Source organism: Micropterus salmoides, unplaced genomic scaffold (assembly GCF_014851395.1).
Source record: "Micropterus salmoides isolate LMB-PRFRI ecotype aquatic unplaced genomic scaffold, ASM1485139v1 Ms_hic_scaffold_12, whole genome shotgun sequence".
In the NCBI taxonomy this organism is placed as follows: domain Eukaryota; kingdom Metazoa; phylum Chordata; class Actinopteri; order Centrarchiformes; family Centrarchidae; genus Micropterus; species Micropterus salmoides.
The window spans coordinates 7206757-7232995 of NW_024040263.1; the positions used below are offsets into that span (position 1 = coordinate 7206757).

The 26239-nt window shown below is 40.6% G+C and overlaps 1 protein-coding gene across 4 annotated transcripts in view; it reads left to right on the forward strand.

The window, feature by feature from the left end:
• lrba (LPS responsive beige-like anchor protein) overlaps positions 1–26239 on the forward strand; it is a 180832-nt gene that overhangs the window by 67606 nt on the left and 86987 nt on the right. For all 4 annotated transcript variants that reach the window (XM_038713117.1, XM_038713119.1, XM_038713120.1 and 1 more), the window contains exons 34-36: positions 10196–10260; positions 12321–12429; positions 21533–21699. In XM_038713117.1, coding sequence (XP_038569045.1) covers positions 10196–10260; positions 12321–12429; positions 21533–21699 — 341 coding nt within the window. The remainder of the gene's footprint in view (positions 1–10195; positions 10261–12320; positions 12430–21532; positions 21700–26239) is intronic.

A 26239-nucleotide genomic window follows, 5' to 3' on the forward strand; every position in this document is an offset into this window, starting at 1 on the left:
GCGTCTTTACCATTTAAAACACCTCATAAAAAAACAAAGATCTCCAATAATACAAAAACACATCTGATTAATGACACTCCTCTCAGCACTACGCTCTGCTTTTTTTTTTATTATCAGCTTTTATTTTCTAAAGAAACAGCGCCTGTCATCTGGCTTTCTTTCCTCCACCTTCTCCCCCTTTTAACCCCTACCCTGTTTGCTTCCCATTATTCACTTCGGGTCTTCTCTAAAAAGGTAATGCAGTCAGATTACACATCTGTTTGGATGTTAGTGGCCGCGCATAGATTTCTGCTAGTGGGACACATGGAGGGAATGTGAGCCCTATAATGTCGAGAGACGTAGGAATAGCAGGAGTGAAAGCTAGATAGAAAACCAAAGAGAGAAGAATGACAGGCTCTAATGCACCTATTTGTCATATCTGTCAGGGTGTTGTTTAATGCTAATCTAATCAAAGGCAGAATCTTGGTGATTGCTCCGCTGCACAGCTCATACCTCGCTTCCCCCTTTGGTCCCCAAATAGCCCAAGCTATTTCTTCTTTTCTCTAAGCTCCAAGCTACCCCACCCAATCTCCCCAACACACACACACGCGCACACTCTCTCTCTTGCTCTCTTTCTCTCAGTGAGAAGACCAGGGATTGGCCAGCGTGATGTTGATTGCTTCAATAAATCATCCAACCAAATTCTCTCACAGCTAATGCAAATGTAATTTTATTGTTGTGTAAAGGGAGAAAGGAGAAGGGGGGGTAGGACTGGTATGCTGCTTTCCACTGGGGAAAGGGAGAAAACAGGGACAGACTTTCCTCTGGGCTAAATTACAACATGTAATTATTTGTATGTTTGTTCTCCTTGTGGGGCAGTGAGAGTGAACCCAGTGCCATGATTGATGACATTATTTAGGAAAGTTTGTTGGGCCCTCTGGCACAGGAAGCACTCAATCCTTTCACAGGAAGTGCCTCTGTGGGCATCTTGTGCCTCCTTCCTGCCTTCAAGCCAACCAGTAGAGGGAGTAGATGGAGACGATTTTGATTGATTTTTCTCCCCCTACACCCCCACACCTTCATTGGAGATGCGACGCGATACCATCTCTGTGAAATTTTAATTAATTTCCCAAGCTTTGAGATGGAGTGGAGCCAGGGTGAAGGGTCAGGAGGCTAGGGACCGCAGAGCAGTTTTTAATCAGGGATCCTATGAAAGTTGCATTGGTGGCCACATCAGCTTGGCATTGAGGAGGGGATTGTAAACCGCTGTTTGATAGTGCCCCATTTCTTAACAACTACAACAGTGCTCCCAATTAAAGGACCATTTTGATCAAACATGAACTGTTGGGATGGCATGCTGCCTTGTTCTCCGCTATAATATTGATCCTTGAGGACTGCTGAATATACAAAGTGAGGATTAATGATCATATACTGTAGCTGCCACAGAGTAGAAACAGTGGAACGAGCTGCCTTTTAATGCATCTGCTCCTGGCATTGTTGTCAATTCAAGATTTACTATGTTTAAGAGCCAAAACTAACTTTTTATTATTAACATTATCAATTAATCAGCAGATTAGTTTCTCAGTTCATTGTTTGGTCTCCAAAATATCAGAAAATTGTGAAACATGGCCATTACAATTTCCTAGAGCACGAGTTGACCTATTTAAATCGCTTGTTTTTTTTCAACCAACAGTCAGATACCCAATTTACCACCATAGAAGACTAATCAAAATTAAGTATCAAATATTCACATTCGGGAAGCTGGAACCAGAGAATTTTGGTCATTTTTGCTTAAAAGAATTACAAGCGATTAATCTGTTATCAAAGTTTGTGCAGATTAATGTTCTGTCAGTTGACTAATTGTTTCAGCTCTGCTCAAGTTATAAATAAGAATATTCATAGCTGTTCTACCTTCACAAAATGATGTTATTATAAAGCATACATGGTATTAGATGAGAAATTAGAATGCAAGGGGTTGTTTAAGCATTTCTATTACTATAAAGGGCTCCCGTGACAAGTTGAACAGGGGTTTATTTCTCCAAACACAGATTAATTTACGATGCTGTGGTGCTAATTAGATGGATGAAGAAGAAGTAACTGGAGAAGAGACTTTTGTAAGGTTAATATTGAGGTGTAATAGCCCGTCTAGGCTATTGATTGTGATGACTTCCTCAAAGTAGCTCTTGAATATTACACGAATATCATCTAAGTTTTTTCCCAGTGAACCACGTTCACTGAGGGTCTTGCATGTAAAGAACCACTTTCCCCTCTCCCATGCCCCTGATTCGCCTCGACAGTTTCTCTCTCCCTCTCACACTGGTTTTCTCCCTTCTTTGTCATGTTTACGGCCAGCATGTTGTTTCCTGGTTCCACTTCTTCAAGTGGCTTCCAACCAAACATCTGATTAATAAATAATGCTCTGAGACAAGAGAAAGAGCTTTTCCCTTGTGCTCGCTATCGTCCATTCAGAGCTTTGAGAAATCATCTCATCGGTTACTGGACAGTACGGTGAGCAGAGGCCCATAAATCTTCTCAGTAGCTGCATTTGTGTCCTGTAGATCAGCCATTATTGTCCGGCCCCTCTGTCAGCCCATCCATTCTTCTGCTATTTATCAGAAATACATCCTGTACATTGAGTGGAAGGGGGGGGGGGCGTTGGTTGCATGATGGTCAAGCTCAGATAGGAAAGATGGCTCTTCCTCACATGTCAGCAAATGCATAAAACCTAATGCTTTTTAGACTGTTTTGACATCCATCCATCATGGTATATAGCAGTGCAGATCATTTTGTTTCCATATGCCCAGGTACAGACTTACCACTCTCTCAAATATCTGCATTGAAAAATTACATTTAAAATATTCAGCAGGAGTGTGCCTTTCCAGAAACAGGGGCTAATTCACAGACCTCACTGAGCAGTTTTTATTAACAGATAGGCACCTCTTACTGAACAAGTAGCTCTCTCGAAAATTGTAATAACGGGAATGCAGATTCTGAAACGTGATGTTTTGTTATGATGATGAATTTTCAGCATCTAGGCTACCTCAAAGCACCACTGCCGAAGTACAGCCTCACTGAGCTACTAGCATAGCCGTAGACAGCGACAGCAGAAAACTCTGAGCTTGATACCTCAGAACTTGTGCAAATAAAACCATAGCTCGCTGCATTGAGTATTTGTGTAAGTTGGGTGAATCAACCATTTAACTTACTATAGTCAGTAAATGTTTACTGTTAAATGTTTGTGTGTTAAAAGTTGTTATTTTGAACTAAGTGGTTTATTAAATTTCAGTAGCTGACACATACACAATGTCTGTAACATCAATGTTGACTTGCTAATCCAGTGAACACACATTATCGTATGTTCCCAGCCAGTCTCAGCAAAGTTAACCTGTTTAACAGATGGGCATCTCGCTCTCCCAGTCAGTGGGGAGAAAGACATTGACTTCCCAAAACACTTGGCTCCTCCTGACCCTTGACCCTCTGACCTTCTGGTTAGAAGTAAGAGGGGTGGATGCATAGAGGTTTAAACCCCTGCAGTCAGGGAACAGGTCATGAGTGCACTGTCATCCTCCACCCCACAATCAATAGCATAATCTGAGAAACGAGGGAACCAGTTGGAAGCTTAGTAGCACTGAATATAAGAAAAAAACAACCAGTAAGTTGAAGCATGTTACAGTTACTTTTGTATGTTTTATTAAAGGGGCCATGTGTAGTTTTCAGTGGCCTCTAGGGGTGAGGTTTCACATTACAACCACTACCTTCCAAAGTGTGTACTTGTGCGCATTCTCGAGCACCGGCTTTGAGCGAGCCAAAACAGAGACGACACTCCAGAGACAGCATCACACAAAATGCTGGGAACTCAGGCAAACTCCCACCGCAATGTTACAATAATATTTTTATCAACTTGACGTTGAACTAACCTATGCTTGTTGCACAAGAAAGTTACATTGACTGCCATTAGCTAGCATGCCGGCTTTTCAATGCCTGTTTGTGTATTTTTCATTGGAGAGGCTGAGCAATGCAATAGCTAAATGATATGCAATAGCTTTGTACGGTTACATTATTCATTGCAGGCTAAAATCAACACTTTGGCATAATACCGGTACCAGTGTTAGCTGGTCAAGCCATACAACTATAGTATTTTGCAACGGATAACATTAGCAACTCGTCAGCGTTAGCCAGCAAGCTGACGTTATCCAAGTTGAGCATTTCACATGCTTTGCAGTAATGTTAGTTTACCTGTCCTTTAGGATGAAAGCCAACTATGGGTCCCTTTTTTATATCTAAAATAAAGCAGAGGTCTCTCCATGACTCAAGTGACCTGTCAACATTGTTAGTTGCTTATTTTGAAGGTTATGTTGGTAAAACAAGTCTGAAGTTTGGATTGCTAAATAGTCATTTATATCTGTCAGTGGACATATTTCTTCTTCTCTCCCGTAAGTGAGGCTTTGATGGATCAAGAGCAGAGCATATTGTATAAACCACTTGGGGAGCCAAGAGAGGTGAGAGAAGTGGCGAGGAATGTGATGAAACCTGGCGATAAAAATACATTCCCCATCATTTTTCTCACAGTCAGACCTACACCCCGCCGTGCAGTTAAACAGGCACACAAGGTTCAAGATCAGTGCAAATCAAAGTGTTATTTTTCCCTCCCTCCCTGTTCGCCCTCACCCTGTGTTCTGCCCCAGCGCCCCTTTACAGCCATGCCACGCGGCTCATTGTCCCTGCCATCACTCTGTAGTTCAGAGGATAATATCATGCTGTTTATTCTTTGAAAAGGTACTCTCCTGTGAGATGTAGAGAAAACACAGTAACACCAACTGGCACTTAATTTTGGAGGCTCCCTATCGTTGCCAACTATGCAGCCAGAGAGAGGGCAGCGGGGTGTGTTGTGTTGGAGGAGGTGGGGGTCAGGGGGGGGCTTCCTGACAGGAAGTGAAGTCTAGCTGAGAGGGCAGAATGAGACGGGAGACCTTTTTTTAAAAAAATAAATAAATAAATAAAAAAAATTGTTGAGTGGCTTTTAATTTGGCTCCCAGCCGATTTTACTGTGAGCTGGCTTCAAGTGGCTCGGGGACAGGAGGGCCTTAAGTGGCATACATGGTTGGTTATTTATACACATCATATAATCGTGTTTCAAATAAATTAATTTCCCTGACAGAGCCCTCCCCTCCTGATAGGCACTGTTAATGTAAAGTTTTTTTTTTATGTGACAGGTCCCAAGGTATAAGACCTTGTATGTATTCTTACGTTTCACCCTGTGCTCTCCTCTCTCCTCTATCTTGCTAAGAAAATCATATTTTACCATCTTGGCTCAGATCTGGAGTGAAAATTCTCCTCCCTGCGTTTTTGATCTAGTTAGAAAATTTCAATCATTAAGATCATACTAAAGAGGACATAACAAGCATCAGAGTTGCACAAAGATGTACTTTTACTTTGACACTGTACACAGTAACAGCCATTTTTATAGGGCTGTTGATGATATTAGTTAGCCTACTTGAGTGGATGCAAAGGTACGTAGCCATATTTAGAAATGGCAATGGTTGTCTGTGTTACCATGGGATACTGATTTTGAACTTCACTGATCCAACACACACAAGGTAGTCAGTCAGTCAAGTCAGAAACTTGATATGAAAGCTAACGCAAGTAAAAAAGCCAAGTCAAACATTTCTTCAGAAGTGGAAGATAAAAGAACAAGGCAATTCAAAGTGCTTAAGGTCAAACATATGTGTTTTAATATCCAAACATTTATCCTACAGAAAATGTTTTAATGCTGTTGACTTATAGCATCAAACAGCTTAAAGAGCAAATAGACTGAGCTATATTCCAGTTGTGAGAACAACTGATTGATTTGATATATTATATATCATTTAACAAATATATTCTTCAGATTACAGAAGAACGGACAGTACATCTACATTTTCAATGACATTTTGTAAATTTTGTTTTGATGGAAAATACTATGAAATGTTCTTTTGTAGTAAATTGAACTGAAAAGTCCAGGACTAAATTCACCTCATCCAACTACTATAATTTTCACGACTGGATTGATGATTTAATTTCTCGTTTAGAACTGAACATCTGTTCCTTTTGGACCAGAAACAGCTGCACAGTGTTTAGTATTCTTATTCTCCTGACATTAAACTGAATTAACCAAATATCAGATTTGTTAAATGATAAGTTTGAAAAATGAACTCCTTAAGAAGGAGTATGTTTTCATGATATACTGCTGCCTTAAATGTACTGTATTCCACTTAAACATACTTATAATGCACAGCTCAAGGGTTCTAACATGTTTTTAGTTTTGTCTGTTTGGTGTATGGAGGATTTAGGGTCTGTTTTTTTTCGCTCTGTGTTAGTGTAGGCTTGAAAGTGTGAGTCCATGAAGCTGCTGGAGACCCTGCAGTATAAATATTTGGACATCAGTAAATATTCTCCCAGTTGTGAATTTGATCACGCAAACACCAATATGAGTGTCTGTTTTTCTTTAAGCAGATACCATCTGAACATGCACATGTGGAGAGCTAGAGTAGACACACCAGTGTAAAGTTATCCATACACGCACGCACAGCAGCACGAGAAACAAACTACTCAACTTCTGCATTAATCAGTCAAAAGGACAATGATGAATAACACATTTGATAGTTTATAATAAAAGCAGTATTTTGTTTTTACTTTGTCGTACTTATCTGCACACATGGGTCCTTTTTTTGGTCATTGTCTGTGAGATCGCTGTTCATAAACATTCACACAGCTACAAAAAACTGTTTCCTTGTCTGTTCTTATAATGTGTTCGTCAATGCACAAAAGTTTAATTTAAAATGTCAAGATATGCCACCACCTGTTTATTGATAAGTCAGTGGTCTTAGGCACTTTTACGTCATAGCAGTTAATGACTCAAAATCATAAAGATGTGTCAACACTTGCATTTAGTTTCTGTCTGCTTTGTCTTTTTGAAGCTTTATTCTGTGTCACCTTGTGATCAAACTCTTATACATGTAACTGTTATACATCTGGATTTCAAAAAAAAGAATAAAATCAGTAGCTCTCAGCTTCTTTGATTTTGCTTCTGCTGTGCTGCCACATTTGAAATGAGGATTTATGGTTTTGTCGTCTCATCTAAAGTTGTATTCCCGTAGCCTTTCAAATCAACAAATACTTATGATTATGAGTGATGCCATCTAAAAGCACAACTGACTTATTTATTATTTCGGGAGAGCCGCGGCATTTCTTTCTTCAGCATTGGAAAATGTTTTCCTTGTGTTGTGGCGAGCCTGATGTTTGAAAGGTGATTTTGCTCAGGAGGTCTGTGTTTTCTCACTATTGGTAGTGGTATATTTAGATGTTGATTATGGATAATCAGCTGTAATGACGGAAGTGCATGGCATGTGTGTTTAGACTCAATGCCATCATCATGGACCACAGACCAAACAGAGCTGTCTTATTGACTTACAATTAAGACTGGCATTTCCACAAATAGATTCAAACTTGATTTCATAAACATTCTCACATACAAAAAAATCTAAAGTAACAAAACGTAGCCCCTCCTCGCTATATTAAACATTGGCCAAATTACCAATCGGGATCAAAGGGGCAGTCCTCTCTCTCCATCCTATCATCTGTTAGGAGGTCAGGTTAAAGGTGAGAGGTCACAAATGGCTGCTTGTATCTACTCATCAGGAGTGCTGTGGTCATGGCCCCTGTTGCAGCCATAAAAGCTGTGACACCGCTGACCAGGGCAGCCAAAATCCAATATCCTATCACTGACCTGTCCCCGTTTCCTTTTTGTCACCAGGAGATGTCCCTCAGATCAGGGTCATTGCTTTTTTAATTCAACTAGAAGAGCCATTTCTTAGCCCATAATGACACCATTAGTCTTGCTATCACCTTTGTCTGTGTCCGCAAAATGCCAATAGCCTATATGCAGTTCCTCAAACTTAATTTCGAACCACAGCCTTTCCGAGATGCAGTTTAGCGATAATCTTTTTATTTTTGCTAAAGTAGCTTTTAGATTTACATTAAATTCCGAGTCTCCTTCGTCAAAGTCCCAAGGATTTCAAAGAAATCACATAAAGGAAATTTAATGTCACTGTTCTTCTGGTTCTCCAGAGAGTACAACTCTATTTATGGCCTCACTTCCTGTGGTGTTTATTTGAAATCCAGCTAGCACAGTGCTGGCCGGACTGGAATATCCCCACAGCCACAGGCTAACACTCATGTTTAATGTCCTTCAACTACAGTCAATGCTTAAACTTGAAGGCCCCAAGGCTACTCTCACACACTTCCTCTAAAGCAAGCTTCAGCCGCAAAACCCTCTGGCAGTACTCAACTCCAAAACACTGTTTCCACTCCCAAGCCCAGAGTTTTATTCCTCTGTGCCCTCTTTATTTGGAATGTATTGTAAACACAGTCAATGCCAATATGGTCCTTCAGGACAAAAGCAGTTATGAATTGAGGTTAAGTGTTAGGTTGTTGTCTGTATGACATGCAGTTGGTTGCAGAGTGATGGTGCGCAGGCATTTTAAAAGAATGGTTTCCCTTGGCTTGGTGCATGATTGGTTCTGATAGTTTTACATTTGTTGTGCTGAAAGGGCAAAACTGTATGGTTTTGACAATCATCACGTATGTAGGAGTATATTTGGATGTGTATAAGGAATTCTTGTAAATTGATCTCTTTCCTTCCTCCTTGTAGCGCTAGATATTCTTGTCCCTGTGGGCTCTCTAGGTTTACTGAAAGGCCAGTCTCTACGTAAACACACAGTTTCCTCTATCAGCTCAAGAGATGATGACAGCAGAGTTTTAAAAGGTTAATGCTTGGATACACATACGCATTACTATATATATGTCTTTCACTTCAAAGTTGTTATGCAACTCAATGAAATTGTTCACTCAATTAAAATCAGTTGTTTTTCTGACTTTGTTGAAATGAGAATTTCTATCCGCTTGAGTAAAATTGTGAACTACTGAAATTACAATTTCACATTTATCAACAAATGACACCAAAGCTGGATTATGTTTGGTGACTTAAAGCTGTGATTAATGATTTTTTTTAAAGAGTAGTTTGGTAGTTTAGGTCTCTAACATGAGGTTTTTGGCGCACATTTCTCCAAATCCCTTGAGAGGAAGAAGGGGAAAAAGAGCTGTGAGGTTCAGACAGGCCCCATGACCTTGTTGCTTTATTATTCTTTTGACGGTTGTGTTGAAGGTGTTGAAATATTGAACAGAACATGAGAGATGATGAACCGCTCAGTTTCCCTTCTCTCGTTGTCCCTTCGAAGTTGAGGATTTAAAGTCACACGCGGCTGTGGCTGGATTGTTTAGACTGACACCTCGAACCATAACGTTAGTCAAAGAGGAGGAAATTTGTGTATTTACTTGCACTCTCAACACAGCACTTTCACTTGTTTCCACTAGTTTGCCAGCTGATTATGTAGCCTGTGCTGACCAAAGCAGTCAGTACACCCTTTCAGATGATGTTTCATTTGATATTAGGGGCCCTTGTGGCAGGAAAGCGGAGACGGAGCGTAAACCACTGAGTCACCAGTGTACCCAGGAATAGCTTTCTGCAGGGTCAATTTTATGAATAGTTTAGAATTCAAAAAGGATTTTACTAGAGCTGAAAAAATAAATTGATTAATTGATTGCCTACAAATGAATCTACAACTATTTTAAAAATCAATTAATTGTTTAAGTAATTATTCAAGCAAAAACACCATTCCTTAAGAGTTTCCTACTTTTCTCTTTTTTTATATCATTGTAAACTGAAAATTTGGGGGTTTTAGACTGTTGGTCTGACAAAAACAATTTGAAGACCTCATACGGTTGAAGATACTGCAATGGTGGTTTTTGATGATTTTGTAGACCAAATAAGTATTAATTATTAATTGACTGTTAGTGTAAGACATAGTAGTTGAAGATAAAAATAATCATAATTTAACTCTTTTATAAAATTATTGGACTCCTGCTTGGTTAAACCTGGTTTACTTTTTGTGGCTTAGTATAGGTTACCATCACACAACCAGTGCCATCATATTTGCTCCAGTTGTTCTCTGGTGGTGAGGAATATAATAGCGCAACCTTTATGTCCAAATGAAGCAGATTTATTTCCCAAATTATAATTCTATATCTCATAAGAGATTCACTGGACCATGTTTAAAATGTACTATAACTCTAAAGTTATTTCTGCACTGTCATTGATATTGTGTGTGTTTGCATGCAGGAATGGCAGAACTCCATCCAGAAGAATGCAGGTCTAGCCTTTATCGAGTTGGTCAACGAAGGCAGGTATGTAGCTCTGACCTGCTAAGTGCCGTCCTCTCTCTTTGCAGCAGCACTTCTTCATTATCTTTCCAACCTCTACCCATCCGCCACTTTCCAATTTCACCGTTCATGGATCAAATCACAGTGCCTCAGGCCCTCAAGATCCCCAAGGCCCTTGTGATGAGGTGCCTATTCAAGTTTCAGGACAACAATCAATGGGGGGGGGGGCTGAAGAGGAGCTTGGGAGAGTGTGGATGGAAGATCCTTGAGTTCAAGGCTCCATTCAATACCTGCTCATCCCAGAGGGATTTGGGAAAAGGGGAGAGGTTAGGTAGAAGGTGACAGGGCCTGTGATCGCTGGTTCCTCTGTGACACTTGGGAAATCGCTCTTGATTTCCCACTATCCCTCTACCAGTTTCTGCCTTCCTGTCTGTTGCTGTCTTTTGTTTCATGTCGATGTTTTTCAGTTATCCTAATGTATATGTATGAGCATCCCCATCTCTTCCTAATAAGACTCTCTTTCTAACATCCAACATCAGTTCCTCTTAGTTGTAGGACTCTGATCAGTTTCAGATTTAGAGAGCCACACTGTCCATTATTGATCCTCAGCTTTAAGAATTGGCAGAGGCTAATCCACTGTAATGCTGATGAGATTGGCATTGTAATCCTGTGAGTTCTTTGACCAGGACAAGATATGCAGTTCATTTTAAAGAGGTTGATCTTACTCAACCATAACTCTAGTTGGGGTCATACATGTTTATGCAAATACATGTCTAAATTTCACTAATAATGGTCTTTAATAAAATGTTCTTGCCAAAGGCAGCTACTTATAAAATGTTTCCATATGTGGTTGTAGGCTGTTTTATTCATACAATACACTTTATAAATCACAAGTTGTTTGACAGTGGATTTCAGTCACTATCAGACCTAGCAAGCACCGTCACTACTGCTAGCTACAGTGGCTAGGAAGTGCGTTGTCTTATATAGTCAAGGGGAGATGTTAACAAAAAACTTAAATTGATTATATTGTTTAATCCATCTACCCGTTTTCTACCACTTATCTGGGTCCACGTCACATTCATTTCTTTATTTATATCATTAGGGAAGTAAGATGATGATAAATCTATTTAAATAATCTAAATACTTTTATACTTTGGCCAGTAGGACAGTTAAACAGGTATTAAATGGAATTCTTTGTGGTATTATTTCTCAAATGTAACTTGCAGAAACTCTTTATTATATTACTTATTATTACTTAGTATTTTACTAACCTTTTTCCTTAATGTCTTAAGATTTTAATACATGTGCAAAAAATATGCACTTTTAAAAATACCACAAGTCCGTTTTGTCCATATGTACAGTCTTAAGGGCAGAGGACCATAAAGAAGGGTTCGGTTATTGATAGTGGGGCCTCGACAGGGCCATAGAGGCTGCAGAGGCCCCAGCACCTCCGCTCCCCTGCTGCCCTGTGCTGAAACAGCAGGCTTAGGTTACAGTCAGCCCCTGGCCCCTAAACCCCCTCTCCACAGTCAGTCCCAGCCTGTCCCATCCCTCCTCTCTGGCCCCTAGTCTGTTATTGTTCCACTTTGCACAGTCCTGACCTTTAGGGCTGTATAGCGGTTTCTTCCACCAACACACACACACACACACACGCGTTTCCTCAACACTGATAAGAAGAGGGAGGTAGACTACATATGTAGCAACATGGGCAGAGATCCTCCCTCTTGTCAGATGCATATCATTAACAAATCAATTAGCACCTGCACCCCAGTTTAAGGCTCTATCTGGTTTTGTTTTGTTTCAGAATTAGATTTTCTGCTCATTTTGCATGGTTCTTTTTCAGCATTTTATGGATATTACATGGCTGTTCTGTCTCTAGGTTACCAGCTATCATGGTGTTGAACAGATGTTTTAAATCCTCTGAAGCTCAAGATTGTATGATATTGCTAAGCATCTGTCTGACATTTTCCCCTCTCTGACAGAAGTATATTGACATCCATTTACCTAAATAAGATATGTAAATAACGATTGTAAATACATTTGCAGTATTCCAGTGGGCTGATATCTATCTACCCTCTCCCTAGGCTGCTGAGTCACACCATGAAGGACCACCTGGTTCGTGTGGCAAATGAAGCTGAATTTATCCTTAGCCGACAGAGGGCTGAAGACATCCATAAACATGCAGAGTTTGAGGTAAGATGCTGCACAGTTCTGGAAACCCATGCACAGACACAAGTATGAGAACAAAATGACCATTGACATAACTTCTTGTAGGAAAATATTAAATTCTGTCTAAATTATGTTGATTTTACATGTAGCAATTTTGAATGATGCAAACTTAAAGCTGCAACAACTACTGCAGTTCAAACTAATGCAAAAATACCTAAACATTAAGCGTTGCATTTGTGAAGCTGTTTTTCTATATGTTGGTGGCATGCAGTCAAAGTGTGATCTGCAGACCTGTTGGTGAGATTGAATAAAATTAAATAATACAATTCTGAAGTGAGTTATTTGGACACCCTGTCCCTGTCAGCAAGAGCTATGCAATCTGACAAATGTGATCAGAATTTCTTAGTAGAAGAGTGTCTCAAGCATTCGTTTCCATAGCACTCTACCATACAGATGGATGTAAAGATAGAAAGAAAAATTACAGATTCCAAGCCTCGGAAGAATGAGGGAAGATTATAAGATCAAGCAAAGCTAGTGAAGGATTCCAGTATAGACTTTTTTCCTCCCCAAGAAAAAATGTTAACCAAACATAACTATCTGTCATGTTTCCTCCTGTGAGATCCACAGGATCTTGAAGCTTGCTAAACTCAGACAGTAAAGTTCATTTGTAGCTTTAGGCCCATCGCACTAAGAATCCTTTGATAGAAATGTTTAATAGTTTGATATTCTTGTCAGTGAGAGCATAGAGAAGCTGATCCAATGACTACTTAAAACTTGTCCATCAAGTTTTAAGATCTGTCACAGCAGACTTGGAGGACAAATGTTTACTTTTCAAACATAACCCTGTGCTAATCACGATTAGCATGCACGCAAAAACACACAGACTTACATACACACTGAAGTAGCTTGAGGTTGGAGATCATGCTTGGCACATATCACTAACCAAACACTGTGTAGTGTTAATTTATCCTCGCCTCTCCGTCTAACTGCAGACTTGCCCCTGAAACATAACTCCCCCCCCCCTCCTCTTCCTACCACTTCTCAGCACAAATGTTGCTATTCACACGTAGTTGCCGGGCCAACTCTATCCTGACCCATGGGCACCCTTCGTTGCCCCTTTCGCTGTCCAACTCTGCCAAACTCCCCTCCTCTGTGCTTTCTAGATCTCACCAAAATCATTTCCTTTTCCTGCTGGGATCCTGTCCATTATACTCCCGCTGGGGGTGTATTTTGCCAGTGACAGGAATATGGCATTCTCCCCTCCTTTCCAACCCTCCCTCCCTCATTTCTCAGGAACCTGCCAGCACTAAAAGCTGCAGACAGACCTGAAAGGTGCTGGCCTGAAGGGCTGACTGTGTGTAAACCCACCACCTCAACCTCCACCTCCCAGCCCTCAGCCCCCACTTTGCAGTAAAATGTGATGCTTTCAAGGTTCAAGGAACGGTCTCTCTTACATTCGGGTAAAGTAAAATCCCTCAAGAGTGTTGAAAGTCAATCAGAGGGCTTGGGGGCCCAACTCTTGCGCATCAGAGTTTTGTCTTTGATTGCTATGTTATGCTCTCTTTCTTGGACAGGTTGCTTTTCTGTGTAATGGTATCCTGTTCTTGTGAACTTTTGTTAGTCACTCTGCTTTGAGTGTAAGTCATCCACACAGTATCTTCTAGCATGATCTGACCTTATCATGATCAACACAGACTGGTGGAGCATAATTTAGTTTTACTAGGTTAATGTACCAGCTTATTTATTCTACTGTGCACCTACTTTATACAAGGTATGCACAGTATTTGTGCTCTTGCAAAAGTACATTTACAGTTTGTCAGGTTAGACAGCTGTCTTCATCCGACACGAGAGCAGTAGTAAAAATGGCTCACGAGTACGTTGGCAGACAGACTTGGCAGCCAGTCTGCACGCGACAGCCCCACCTGATCTTGCTCTGCCCCGGCTTCTTGCTTCTAAGCATTTGCCTACTACTTCTCGATTTCTCCCAGGCATTAGTCCCCGATTCCTAACCTGGCATACAGAAGTTTGGTATTGCATGTAACAGACTGACTGTCTCAAGCTCTCCAAATCTTATTGTTTTGCTTTTTTGGTGGTGGTTGTTAAGTTTTGATTGTGTGTGTTTTTGTATATTCTCTGTATTACCATATATACCAGAAGCTGAATCTTCTGTACAAAGGTTACTAAAGATGAAACCTTTATACCCTTAATATGTGTACTTAATGTCTACATATCAAGTGTTAGACTTAAGAATAAGCTATTTAACTGACAGAATTCGAGTCCTATTTTTGCACAAGTCTTTACTAAGTATACCGTTATTTTTCTTATAACCAGCATTCATGAAAACATGACATGAATAGTTTTGGATGCATGCTGGGTAAGAGAGTGCAAATGATGGGTAAGCAAGGATGAGGCATCCGCTGCTTTGTTGTTTTTGTTCCTGCTTATCCACCCTGCTTTCTACAGTCATATTTGTAAGGTATATAATACATTGTGGGTCTGTATTAGTACACTACTGTGTGCAGTGTAAGAGGGTCGGGGTGTGTTACTGTCACTCAACTGGCGGCAAAAATACAAGTAATGAAAAGTTATAGCTTTCTATTAGTTGTGTTTTCTCGACGCATTTTCATGCTGTCATTTGAAACTTGCTCTACCTTTGCGATCTTCCAGCTGTCCTTAATCAGATACCCATCATAGCTCGTCCCAAACTGCGTTTCACAATTGAATTCCCCACTTAAATGCAGTTGCTCCTCAGTGACCTCTGAGAAGAAGTGAACCCCTGATAAGTCTTGCTCTGATATTGCTGTATTGATTTTTGCCTCCATACAAGTTCAGCTTGAGCCTGCTCGAGCCAACGGTTTCATTTTGCACTGCCACAATAAAAATAACAGGCCAATGAAACATCTCCCCTGAGGGCGGGGGTGGAGGGTTTTGAGATAATTTTCAGCTATGTCCTAGTTTTTGAAAGCATCGTTCCTCTGTATTGTGTTGTGGTGACACTATAGCTTGGTTATTGTTTTTTTTGAGAAATAAACCTCAAAATAGAACCGTTGTGTTATACTGGAAGTGAGGAGTTTTAAGTCATGCAGCATCAACTGCCAGAACATAATCTGCTTCCTCCCTCACTGTTCTGCATTTAAGAGCTCTTGTTGTAGTTAAACAGCAGCAGCAAATGCTAAGCATGGCACCAGAAAAGAGAACAATTCAATACATAAAAACAAATTTGTGTTTGCTCCTTGTCAGAGTTCATATCCTTGTGAAGACAGTGATATAGAATTTAGATACCTGCTTACCTAGAGATATAACATATGCTTTCTCTCTCTCTCTCTCTGTCTCTCTCTGTGTCTCTGTCTCATCCACACTCTCACTGGCTCTTGGTGGGACAGAATTGAGTTATCTTTGGCCCTCAGAGTAAGTTATTACAGTGGGCTTAGGGTGAAACAGATGAAGATAACTAGGGGGAAATCCAATTACCTTTTAGGGTTCTCTATCTAAAAGGATCCTTAATGTGAAGGAGATCTGCAGATCGGATGCTGCTGCCCAGCACAGCAAATGATAGACTCTGATATCTTCCGAAGGGGCAGGAAGGAGAGGGAGCCCAAGAGAGAGAAAGGAGGAGAGAGAAATCGAACTCCCTCTTTTTATGGGGTTGTTCATTAGGAATGAAATGTGGTGGGCTTAGGGGCACAAGGGCAGATAAGAAGGTCCAGATAGGGAAGAGTGAGCAAGACCCAAGTCATTTCTATTCTTTCTAACCCTTCCCTTCTGCTCAATCCCCCCCCCTTTTTTTTTTATACCCCCTTGATTCATCCTCTGCTGTTATATGGAGTAATTGAATTGACTGTCTGAGAGATCCTGTGAAAGCCAGACGATAGCAGCTAATTAGTGCTTGGCGTCATTGTCTTTTCCTCTGCTGAGCTTGTAAAACGATCTGGTCCTTCTCCCCACGTTAATGTCATTAACATTGAGCTGCTGCTTATTATGTTATATTATCTTAGCACTGGTCTCTGGAACCTTGTGCATCACATGGAGAGCCACAGCAAGGATGCACTGTAAAAGCTTAAGTCAGTTGCAGAGCTGATGTAACTTAAGCTATTACAGTAATCCCTAATTTAAATATAGCTAGCAGGCGTTCAATTCACTGATTCCACAAAAAATGCTTTTATTGTTATTTATTTATTAATATTTTATTGTAACAGAAACAATCTGCTGAACAAATGTTACTCAGACACACACAGGAAGAGCCAGAGGACCACAAGTCCCAAAGGCTATTTACGCCACATCATTCGCTGAACTCAGACTGATAGCTGCCACCAACTGTAGCTTGCTGTCATGTAGTTGTCGCAACTGTAATGTCGTTTTGTCAGCAGGGCTGGATGCCCGGACACCTCATTATGGGCAGAACTGCTGTCAAGAGAATGAGAGGAAAAAAATCGGAACATGTCTATATTTGTGATTGCATTGTTGCACAAACATCATGACTTGTGAGAAATGTCATATAGTGGTGAGACAAAACACCCTCAAGACTGGAGAGCAGTAGATGTCCTATTAGATAATACTGACTTTATTGTCAATGTATCGCAAGTTGGCGTCTACTGGCATTGCTTTCAGCCTCTTCTTGGTAGATGCATTTTTTTTTTTACTCTACAACATTGACTGTTTTACTCAAGACACCAGGAGATGGGATGAGAGAAGTGGAGTGCAGAAGATGGTTGGGGAACAGGAGTCTGAGTCCCGCTGACTTGTCCGTGTAATGAGGTCCCCAGGTACCTCCTCTGCAGCTGCCATCGTTATGTATGACCAGCTAACCTCAAAATATGACTTTACTCCACAGTTTCCTTTGACACAGTGTCTTTAGTCAGCGAGAGAATGTTCTCTTGGTTTCTTTTTTCTTTTCTAGTCTCAATGTTATGTTGTTTGTAGCTCATGCAGAGCTGTGGCAGTGTGTTCTTACAGTATGTGTGTTTTTTACACATGTTGTGCATTATTTGAACATTATTTGATTGCTGCTTTCAGTTTTATATTTTCATATAGAAACCTGTTTTCAAATTCAACCTGGGCTTAGTGCCAGTACCCTGTTTTCATGATTTCAGGCAACGGCCAATCCAGAGGACATGTATTTTTTATCTTGTCACGCCCTTCCTTCATTTGACTATTTTTCACCTCCAGTCGACAGTTTAAAACGTATGATTTTTCATGTGGCATGACCTTGAAGCTGAGTTGGAGTCATTGTAAAAAGATGGCAGCAACGCAGACTGATGTAGCGAGAGGAGGACACTGTTTTGCAGAGAAAAGAGGTTTCTGGGTAGAAGAGATGAAGAGGCTGCCAGCTGAGCATGGTGACCAGTCCATTAAAGATCAGCCACAGACAGTGTGAGGGGAGGAGGAGGAGGAGGAGGAGGAGAGAGGTACTTTGATAAGTGTTGCGCCTAGGTTAACCTTGATGGCTGCTAGCAATGGGCCAGCAGCAGGGATCTGTTTCAACTGGATTAGATTATTTTTTTCCTTTCTGTGCTTCAAGAGAAGAAAAAAAATCAATACTTGGGAGCACGGCATGACAGGGGCATCATTTCAGAATTGAAGTGGCTGTCAGGCATTGTCATTTGGTGACTTTTGTTCGCCATTGTACTTTTAAGCCCTCATTTTTCTCCCCCTCCTCTTGCTTTTGCTCGTTTCTTCCCTAGCCCATTGTCTGAATTCCCCTGGTAACATTTTATGTTGCAATTTGAAAACTCGAGGGCAAGAGATCAAGTGCAAGCGAATCTCTTTGAAACCAATTGGTGGACTGCTTCAGCATCTACTTTTGTTTAGAGACCCCATCCTCCTTTCTCATTTCATCCTCTTGTCTCCCTAGACCTCCATTGTGTTCCATGAGGAATTTATTTGTAGTATATTTGCATTCTCTGATACCAGACAAGGACAAGCCTGATGTCTCGCCTTCCTCTGGACAGTTTCTCTGCCCGTTTGTAAATGAAACCCTCTGGGAGTGCTTGTCGACGGATGTGAGAAATTGGAGATTTTCACAGAGCGATAGCTCAGCCTTGGAGTGTGCGTGTAACCCTGATGTGCCACCAATGTCAAGAGATTGCAAATCAAGCGCTTTAATAACATCTCTTCTGGTTTTGTTACTTCCTCCTGTTCTCCGGCAGAACCTGGAGACCCTGGTTTTGTCATCTGGCATTGTTGAAGGCTTACTGTGGCACGGCAACACCACAAGACCTTTCTCTGTCACTGTAATTGATAAACATAGGGCTGATATCTTGTAATGAGCCTCCATTCTCCAGCCTATTATCCTGCTTAACCCTCTCAACCCAGCGAGGGAGAGGACGAGGAGGAGGGGAGCCAAGGCATCATCTGACAACAACTACAGCATTTAGATAAGGCTGACACTGTTACAACACCACCACTGTGAAACTCATCTCCTTGTTTCCCCTGCTTGTTATTTGCAGGATCAGCATGGCAAAAACATGAGCAAGTGGCAGTGATAACCACAACAATTTTGAGCAACACAAGGCTGGTGTGTGTGTGTGTGTGTGTGTGTGTTATTCTCTGGTTGGAAAAGAGGTTCAGTTATGTTATTAAAATTCATGTGTTTCAAAGCTTTGTCTCTTCATGTGCGTGTTGCCATTTTCTGCTATTATGTGATTTTAGAGATGATTACTGTTCTTTCCACTCCCCAGTCACTTCTCTAGCAGCCCATTTCCTCCCCAAACTCCAACACACATCCATAGTTATTTATTTGAACTGTTGATGAATTGTGGGAGACACGACTCAGAGTAATTGACTCGATTAATGCCAGCCATTATCATTTCGTCTTCACCAAGCTGTCTCCTCCGGCAGAGCAGGCGCTCACGCCGGCCGACCCTGTCAGCCAGGCCATGTAATGGAAGGTGCTGCCCATGATTACAGTGTCGCAAGTCATAACGGTCTCACTGCCAGCAAGTTGTGCCCTGGTGGCTGTCTGGGTAGCAAGCTAACACAGCATAGTCTGCCGTCCTTTTACTTCAGCTGCACTCTTTAACTTAGTGATTGGAAGTGCTTGGCTCTGAGCGTGTCTTTTTACGGTTATTTTCTTGTCAAAATATGCACGCTGACTACTTCAGTCACTCCAAAAGAGGCATGTTTCTAATGGGAATAAAAATGGGAACAGATATATTTAATTTACTACTTATATTTTCTCAACGTTCCTTGAAAGGAAAGAATTTTTACCTAAAAATGCTCCTTTTTAGTTTCTGCCCTTTATCCTGTCTGTGGACCTGGATGGAAATGCAGGATGGTGCCAACTGGGAGATTCAGTTATTCGCTTTAACCTTCATAATAACATAACATAATAAGTCCTTCATAATACCCTGGCATATTCTCTGACTTCACATCAGCGGAATAACCCCGGAATTAACAGTGACTTGTCTTTTCCACTTACAAGCAAACCCAACTTTGGGTTTTAATGGCGCTACTTATGTGTTCAGCTTTTTTGGTTGTTGTTTTAGGGGTGAGTCTGTGAATTTGGCTTTTTCTCCTGTAGTCGACTTTGGCTTCGGATATGAGAAAAGCCCATTACGGCATGGAGGGTTTGGGTGTTTGGGCAGGCTCAACACACAGGTGATGAAGTGTTTGTTTATGGTTATGAGTTTGAACCCAGCACTGTTGATTAGTACCGCAGACTTTACATGTCTCAGACAGGGGCAGATGGAAATGGACTCTCTATAGGCGTGCTTGCTACTAATATCTGGACGGAAATCCACATAACCATTTACTTGCGGAAAATGGATAATTTCATCATGTATAAAATGTTTTAGGAAGTGTTTTTGTGTTGTCATAGATTAACACATTGTTTTCTGTTTTAAAGCATAACAAACAGTGTCTTATTCAATTGTTTGATGCAGAGAGTAACTATAGATTTGTAGCATTTTGAACACTATCCTCTTGGTCCCTTCCTTTGGTCCAGCTTTTCGCTGGTCCCAATCCCTGCTTGCAGTCAGTGGCACTGATCAAGATTAATGGACAAGCAACTCGCACGCACTCACACACAGCAAAGCAAAGCATTCTCTGGTTGAACATTTGGAACACTTACTCAGAAATTCTTTTTCTGTGCTCCTTTTATTTTTGCTGTTTCCCAGATCATCATGCTGGAAGGTCAAGGCCCACTTTAATGCCACACAAAGAGACATAGATTGATAATTAAGGTCCAGCGGCCTGCAGAAAAGCTCCTCTAATGTGATTTATACCTATAGATTTTCTGTCAGATATGAAATGTTGTCGTTCAAATTGAAGAGGAGGACCCATTATAAAGCGCTTTACTGGTAACTTTGGGAAAGCAGGTTGCATTTGTTCAGCCATGCATCTGGGTTAATAATTACTGTATGACTGTTGTACCAATCGGTTAGTTTAAGGAGAGTAATATGAAACTGAAGCAGCATTAATAATTGAATGAGCTTTGTTCTTAATGCCGCACCCATTTGCTTTATTTGCTGTCCTTACAGCATGCAGAAGAATGCACCATTGCAAGCTTGATCATCTGTACTATACATAGCACATGGTTTCCCCCCCCTCCCTTTCCTCATGCTCACCTTCAATAAGAATATAACTTTGAAACAATTCTTTGAAAGTAAGCCCTGAGTGCAGTGTGAGTTTGCACTTGAAATTGATTTCGAAACAGAGATTGGAAATCAAAACACTGTTTCAAATTATAGCTGTTATTTTCTGAAGGTGTTTTACTTTTACCATAACTGCAGAGTTCAAAGGCCCATTCTGATAACAAATTCCGACAGAGAAAAATGTCCTCCCTGTGCATTGTGGGTATCATGTGATTTGGTACGCCGTAGGGCATTAGTAAATACATGTCCACTGTTATTAATCAACATGACATGAGGACAAAAATGACTCTATGCTTTTCATTTGGTTCTACTCAGAGTAGAGTTTCTGTATGTGAAAACACTGTTGTGCCAGTGTTTGTATTGTCCCTTCCTATAGACCTGTTTTTATGTATGTTATTTACAAGATGCGAACACATTTTATGTTTTTATATACTGTATGAGTCATTCTCTTGGCACATTTGTGAGTTTGCAATGTAAATGCTTGTGATACCTTCACTTGCAGAATATATAATTTGCCTTTTCTCTTTCCTTCGCAGTCTAACTGTGCTCAGTACGCGGCAGAGAAGCGAGATGAGGAGAAAATGTGTGACCACCTGATCCGAGCAGCCAAGTATCGTGACCATGTGACAGCCACACAGCTCATCCAGAAGATAGTCAACATCTTGACTGATAAACACGGAGCCTGGGGAAGCTCTTCCATCAGGTAAAACATAACCTGTGTCTGAAAAAAAGACTAAAACAGAACTTGCTAACTGTGCTCATTCTGGAAGTTTTTATGTTGTTAAGTTGACATTTTACATTTACCAGTAAAATGGTTTTAAGACTTTACCTTGTAAAATATTTTAGAATTGACCCTGATTTTAGGGGGTTCTGTTTTTCTGTTGAGGTTTTCAGTCATACTGCTTCATATATATACACATAATACATTTTACATTATATGTTCAGTCAATTTTTTCCAAACAATCCGTTGATTCCCTATTTGATCACTATTATGATTTGTTCCCCACATGCCAGTATATTTTAGATAGTGACAGTGTTACTTAAGTGAAGCATTTTATAGAAGAGCCTTAATCAAGGGGATGCACCTGTTTTTTGTATGAACTGTGTTCATAGCATGCAATTTTCTCAGCCTTGAAAATTATTCAGACCACTATAATGGTTTTAATCTAATCATAATCTTTCTCTTCCCTCGATACTTATGCCTTTGATTAAATTAGATTTGCAAAGGTGAAAATGTCAGCTGTGGGTTGAATGATGCATTGACTCGGGAGAGAGATGAAAGCCATTTAAACAGCTTCGCTCCCATTAAGAACAGAGGGAACCCTATTCTTTGTGTTTGTTTCGCCAAATAGGCAGTAGAATCCAATGCAGCTATTCCCTAATGATGGCTGTTTGTGTAGGTAGTGTGCAGTAATGGTGAGCTGGAGAGACGGCCGCTGGCTCATGCTTGTTAGGCTGAACCAACTCTCCAGAGACTCGTCTGGCGAGGGTTAGTTTGCTATTGGATCAGGAGTCTATATCTGGCTGCCTTTGTTTTCCTTTTCAAATTTTTTTTTGTTTTATATCAGGATGTGGTGTATTTGTCATGTTTTTCTTTGCTTGATCCCATCTCCCTCCCTTCCCTGTCTTTCTTTCTATTAGTCTGTGTGTATACTCACACAGGGATATGCTATTTACTATGGAGATTGTGTTCTACGAGCTCTGGCCAGAAAAGTCCCCCATTACTGGCCCTTTATGCCGTTGTGCTATTGATGGTTTTCCTAATGGCTGCCGATGGGCGCAGGGAGCCATTGGCACTGGGCCTTGGAGTGCAGTGCTCTTTTAATAAATCACAATCAGTCCTGTGCCATTACATCAATTTTTTTGGTCAATTACTGTGAAGGTCAGGTGGTGCAGCTTCGCATCAGAGCCCATTGTATGCGGGCATAGGAGAAACATCTGGTGCTACAAACCCCAGAAAAGGAACAAGTAAAAGGAAAAGATGGACACGGGGGAAAAGTCACAAGCACACCTGCATAACTGCAGACGTCCTAATATGTGTTTTTTCTCTAATTCCACACATAAACAAAATGTGTGGCGCAGCAGTGCGTGCTGGCTGTAAATACGAACAGGAGGGGTAGGATGGAAGGACGGATACACACAATGAAACCTGCAACCTTTTTTCAGCTGTGAAAATGAAATCCAGGAACACAAAGACAATACGCAGCTATGATTACGACCTTTTGTTGCTTGGGTGTAAAATCCAAGCCTGGCTGCTCACACGCCATAAAACCGTATTCCCCAAAGTTTCCATTCAATAAAGAGTCTGAAAATGAAAATATTATTTTCTCACAAGCTGATGGGAATTGTTGTTTCCTCACGGCAGGCATCTAATATCTTCTGACATAGTGTGACCCGCCTGAATGCAATTTGTGTCTTAATATCCAGCTTACAGCGGCCCTGGCCTCTAGAGAAAAGAGGCGTTAGGTGATTTTCCCTTTTCCATTCCCCTGCTTCGTCTTTCCTCTGTCTGCCATTCTCACTCTCTCTTCCTTTCTCTTCATCACAACATATAGTTTCTTTTCTCCCCCTCTCACTCCTTGTCCTTTGCTCTTTCTTGTTTCACTATCTACTGCCGTTGGCTCACCGGGTGTCCAAGGAGAATTCCTTCCAGCAGACACAAGGCAGTATCAATTGTTTTTGTGCCCTTGTCTGTCATTTAGTGTCAAGACACAGACAGAGCCACAGCCAGACAGATAGGTTGACTACCTGTTCATCCATACATTTCTGTCCTAGTGCCTTGAGACTCAGGTGTACAACATGCCAGCCTGCTGTCTGTTTAGGAGAAGAGAAAAAAAAGTAAATGAACAGCTAGCAACAGCAAATGAAACAACCGGCAGATGTCATTTTTCTCCCTCCACATGTCTCCAGTTTTTTTCTCCTTTCTTTGAGCTTGGGTCCACTGAGCATCCAGACTGCTGCTGTGTTTATTTGGGTCAGGAATCATCTTTCATGTATATGACACTTAGACAAAGTCGACGGACAGAGAGAGGAGATGAAGGCAGATGATGGAGAACGCCAACTCACAGTCTCTGGGGACACACACTACTCTCCTATTTTTTCCCCTCTCATACCTTCTCTTTATTGCATTCTAATAGGCTGACTAATGTACCATGGAAATTCACTCTGGATGCAGGAAGCAGGGAAAGTAAAGGGAAGGTGGCTGCCACTGAAAAAGGTTGAAGTGTGTTGTAGAAGCAGTCTGCACACTTTTTTATCCAGAGCTGTTGTTGACAGTCTACTGATATAGCCTGTTTGAGGCAAATGAAACATTATTCAAGGTGCAGAGGTATTTAGCCTACTTCCTAGCATTTGTTCCTACTTTCTTACTTTTTCTGTTTAAAACCATATGAGATTCCTTTTCATCCTGTTTTTTTCCAACAATCCTCACCTACAACTAGCCCCTCCAAAACATATACACCTCAAGCACCAACTCCTCTCCCTCTGCTCCTCCTCCCTCATATAAGCAGCTCATTTTCTGCAGCACCACTGCTCTAATGGATGCCCTTAGGCTAGAGGCTTCCCAGCCAAGGGACATCCATCTTTTGGCATGTCACACTCCCGCCCGGCAAAAAATCTTTGTGATGTGCACTCCAATTTTTCTTCAGTAAATCAAATCATCCTTCCTTCAGAAAGACGAATGCTTTAGGGTTGGAGTGTTATAGAGAAAATCAATGCCGGCAAAATTGAAACAGTATGCCCCCGTATTGATCGGCCTTGTGAGATCGAAAACGAACAGCTTTGTAACTGTTCCGCCGGACAGTTAGTTGACCTGTAATGGACAAACTATTGATATTAGCATTACTATTTTATCTTGTGCTATGTCACATTTCGCCAGTGTACTATTGAGGGAAAGAATCCAGAGCAGAACGTTCAGGTTTTTCCTCCTTATCCACAAATGATAAAGAAGATGGTGTGAAACTGTGTCTACACAATACGCTGATGTTTTTGCCGTACAACTTGTGTTTTTGTTTTTTGGGTTCTCTTTTAATACAAGCTGTATTTTTTCCTATATACAGCATTGTATGTGATGCGTAAACAGAGTAAGCGCAGAGCAACTACTACTATATGTACATTTCTTGACGCTCATGATGACTGAAACTAACGATTGTTTTCATTTTGAGTTAATCTCGTGATTATTTTAACAATTTATTTATTGTTTAGGCTGTAACATGTTGTAGAATACTTTCTTGTTTTGTCCAACCAACAGTCTAAAACCTGAACTGGTTTAATGATTTAAACAGTGATCCAAAACTAGCAAAAAATCAGCTAATGATTACATTTAGGATGCCGGAGCCAATGAGTGTTTGGCATTTTGTTTAATAATGACACAAACAGTTCAAAGTCAGTTTTCAAGTGAATACATTTTCTGTTGATTTATTGACTAATTTCAGCTCTGCAGCACAGTATATGATGCATACACTGGTTAAGCACAGAGCATGCAGTATATCTATTCTCTAGTACTTAATCTCTTCTTCATACATGACCACTTCTAACCTGTGTTTCCAATTAGGGCTGCAAATAAAGGTTTATCCTTTCAGCCAAAAAAAGTCAGAACATTTTCAAAAATGCCCTTTGTAACTTCACAGAGCCAAACATGACATCATTAAAGCAAAAATATTCAATTTACTGTGATACAAAACAGAGAAAAGCAGCAAATTTAAAAACCTGGAACCAGTTAGTGTTTGGCATCAATTTTTAATTAGTTGTTAATGCCCCTCAAAATCTTTTTTTTTCAAACCTTAGGGAGTTTTCTATAAAATGAAATGTTTCTGACTAAACAAGCTACAATCAAAGTTGAAATTTGGATTTTAAAAAGCATCCTTATCTAATCGGCTTAATGAAGACTGTGTGTATGTGGTTTGATGTGATGTGGTGTGAGATTTGATTGACAATGGCCTCAAACGTAATAAAACAACTGTTATTCTGTAAATTCTGATTGGTGCACTGAAAGATGTGCTCAAACTTTGAGCAACTGAGAATACCACTGACCAAACACAAATACAGGAATCTCTAAATTAAAATAGCCAAAACTGTGGCACAATTTTAAGAAGCTGATTTTGGTTGATTTTCAGAGCCTTTAATTAATTTTCTTCTTATCAATTAATCAACCATAAAATAGTGCTCATTGCCTTGTAGGCCTTGCTAGTTTGTTTTGCGCCACATCTTCTGGATTGCAACTGTATCACCTTTCCAAGTAATCA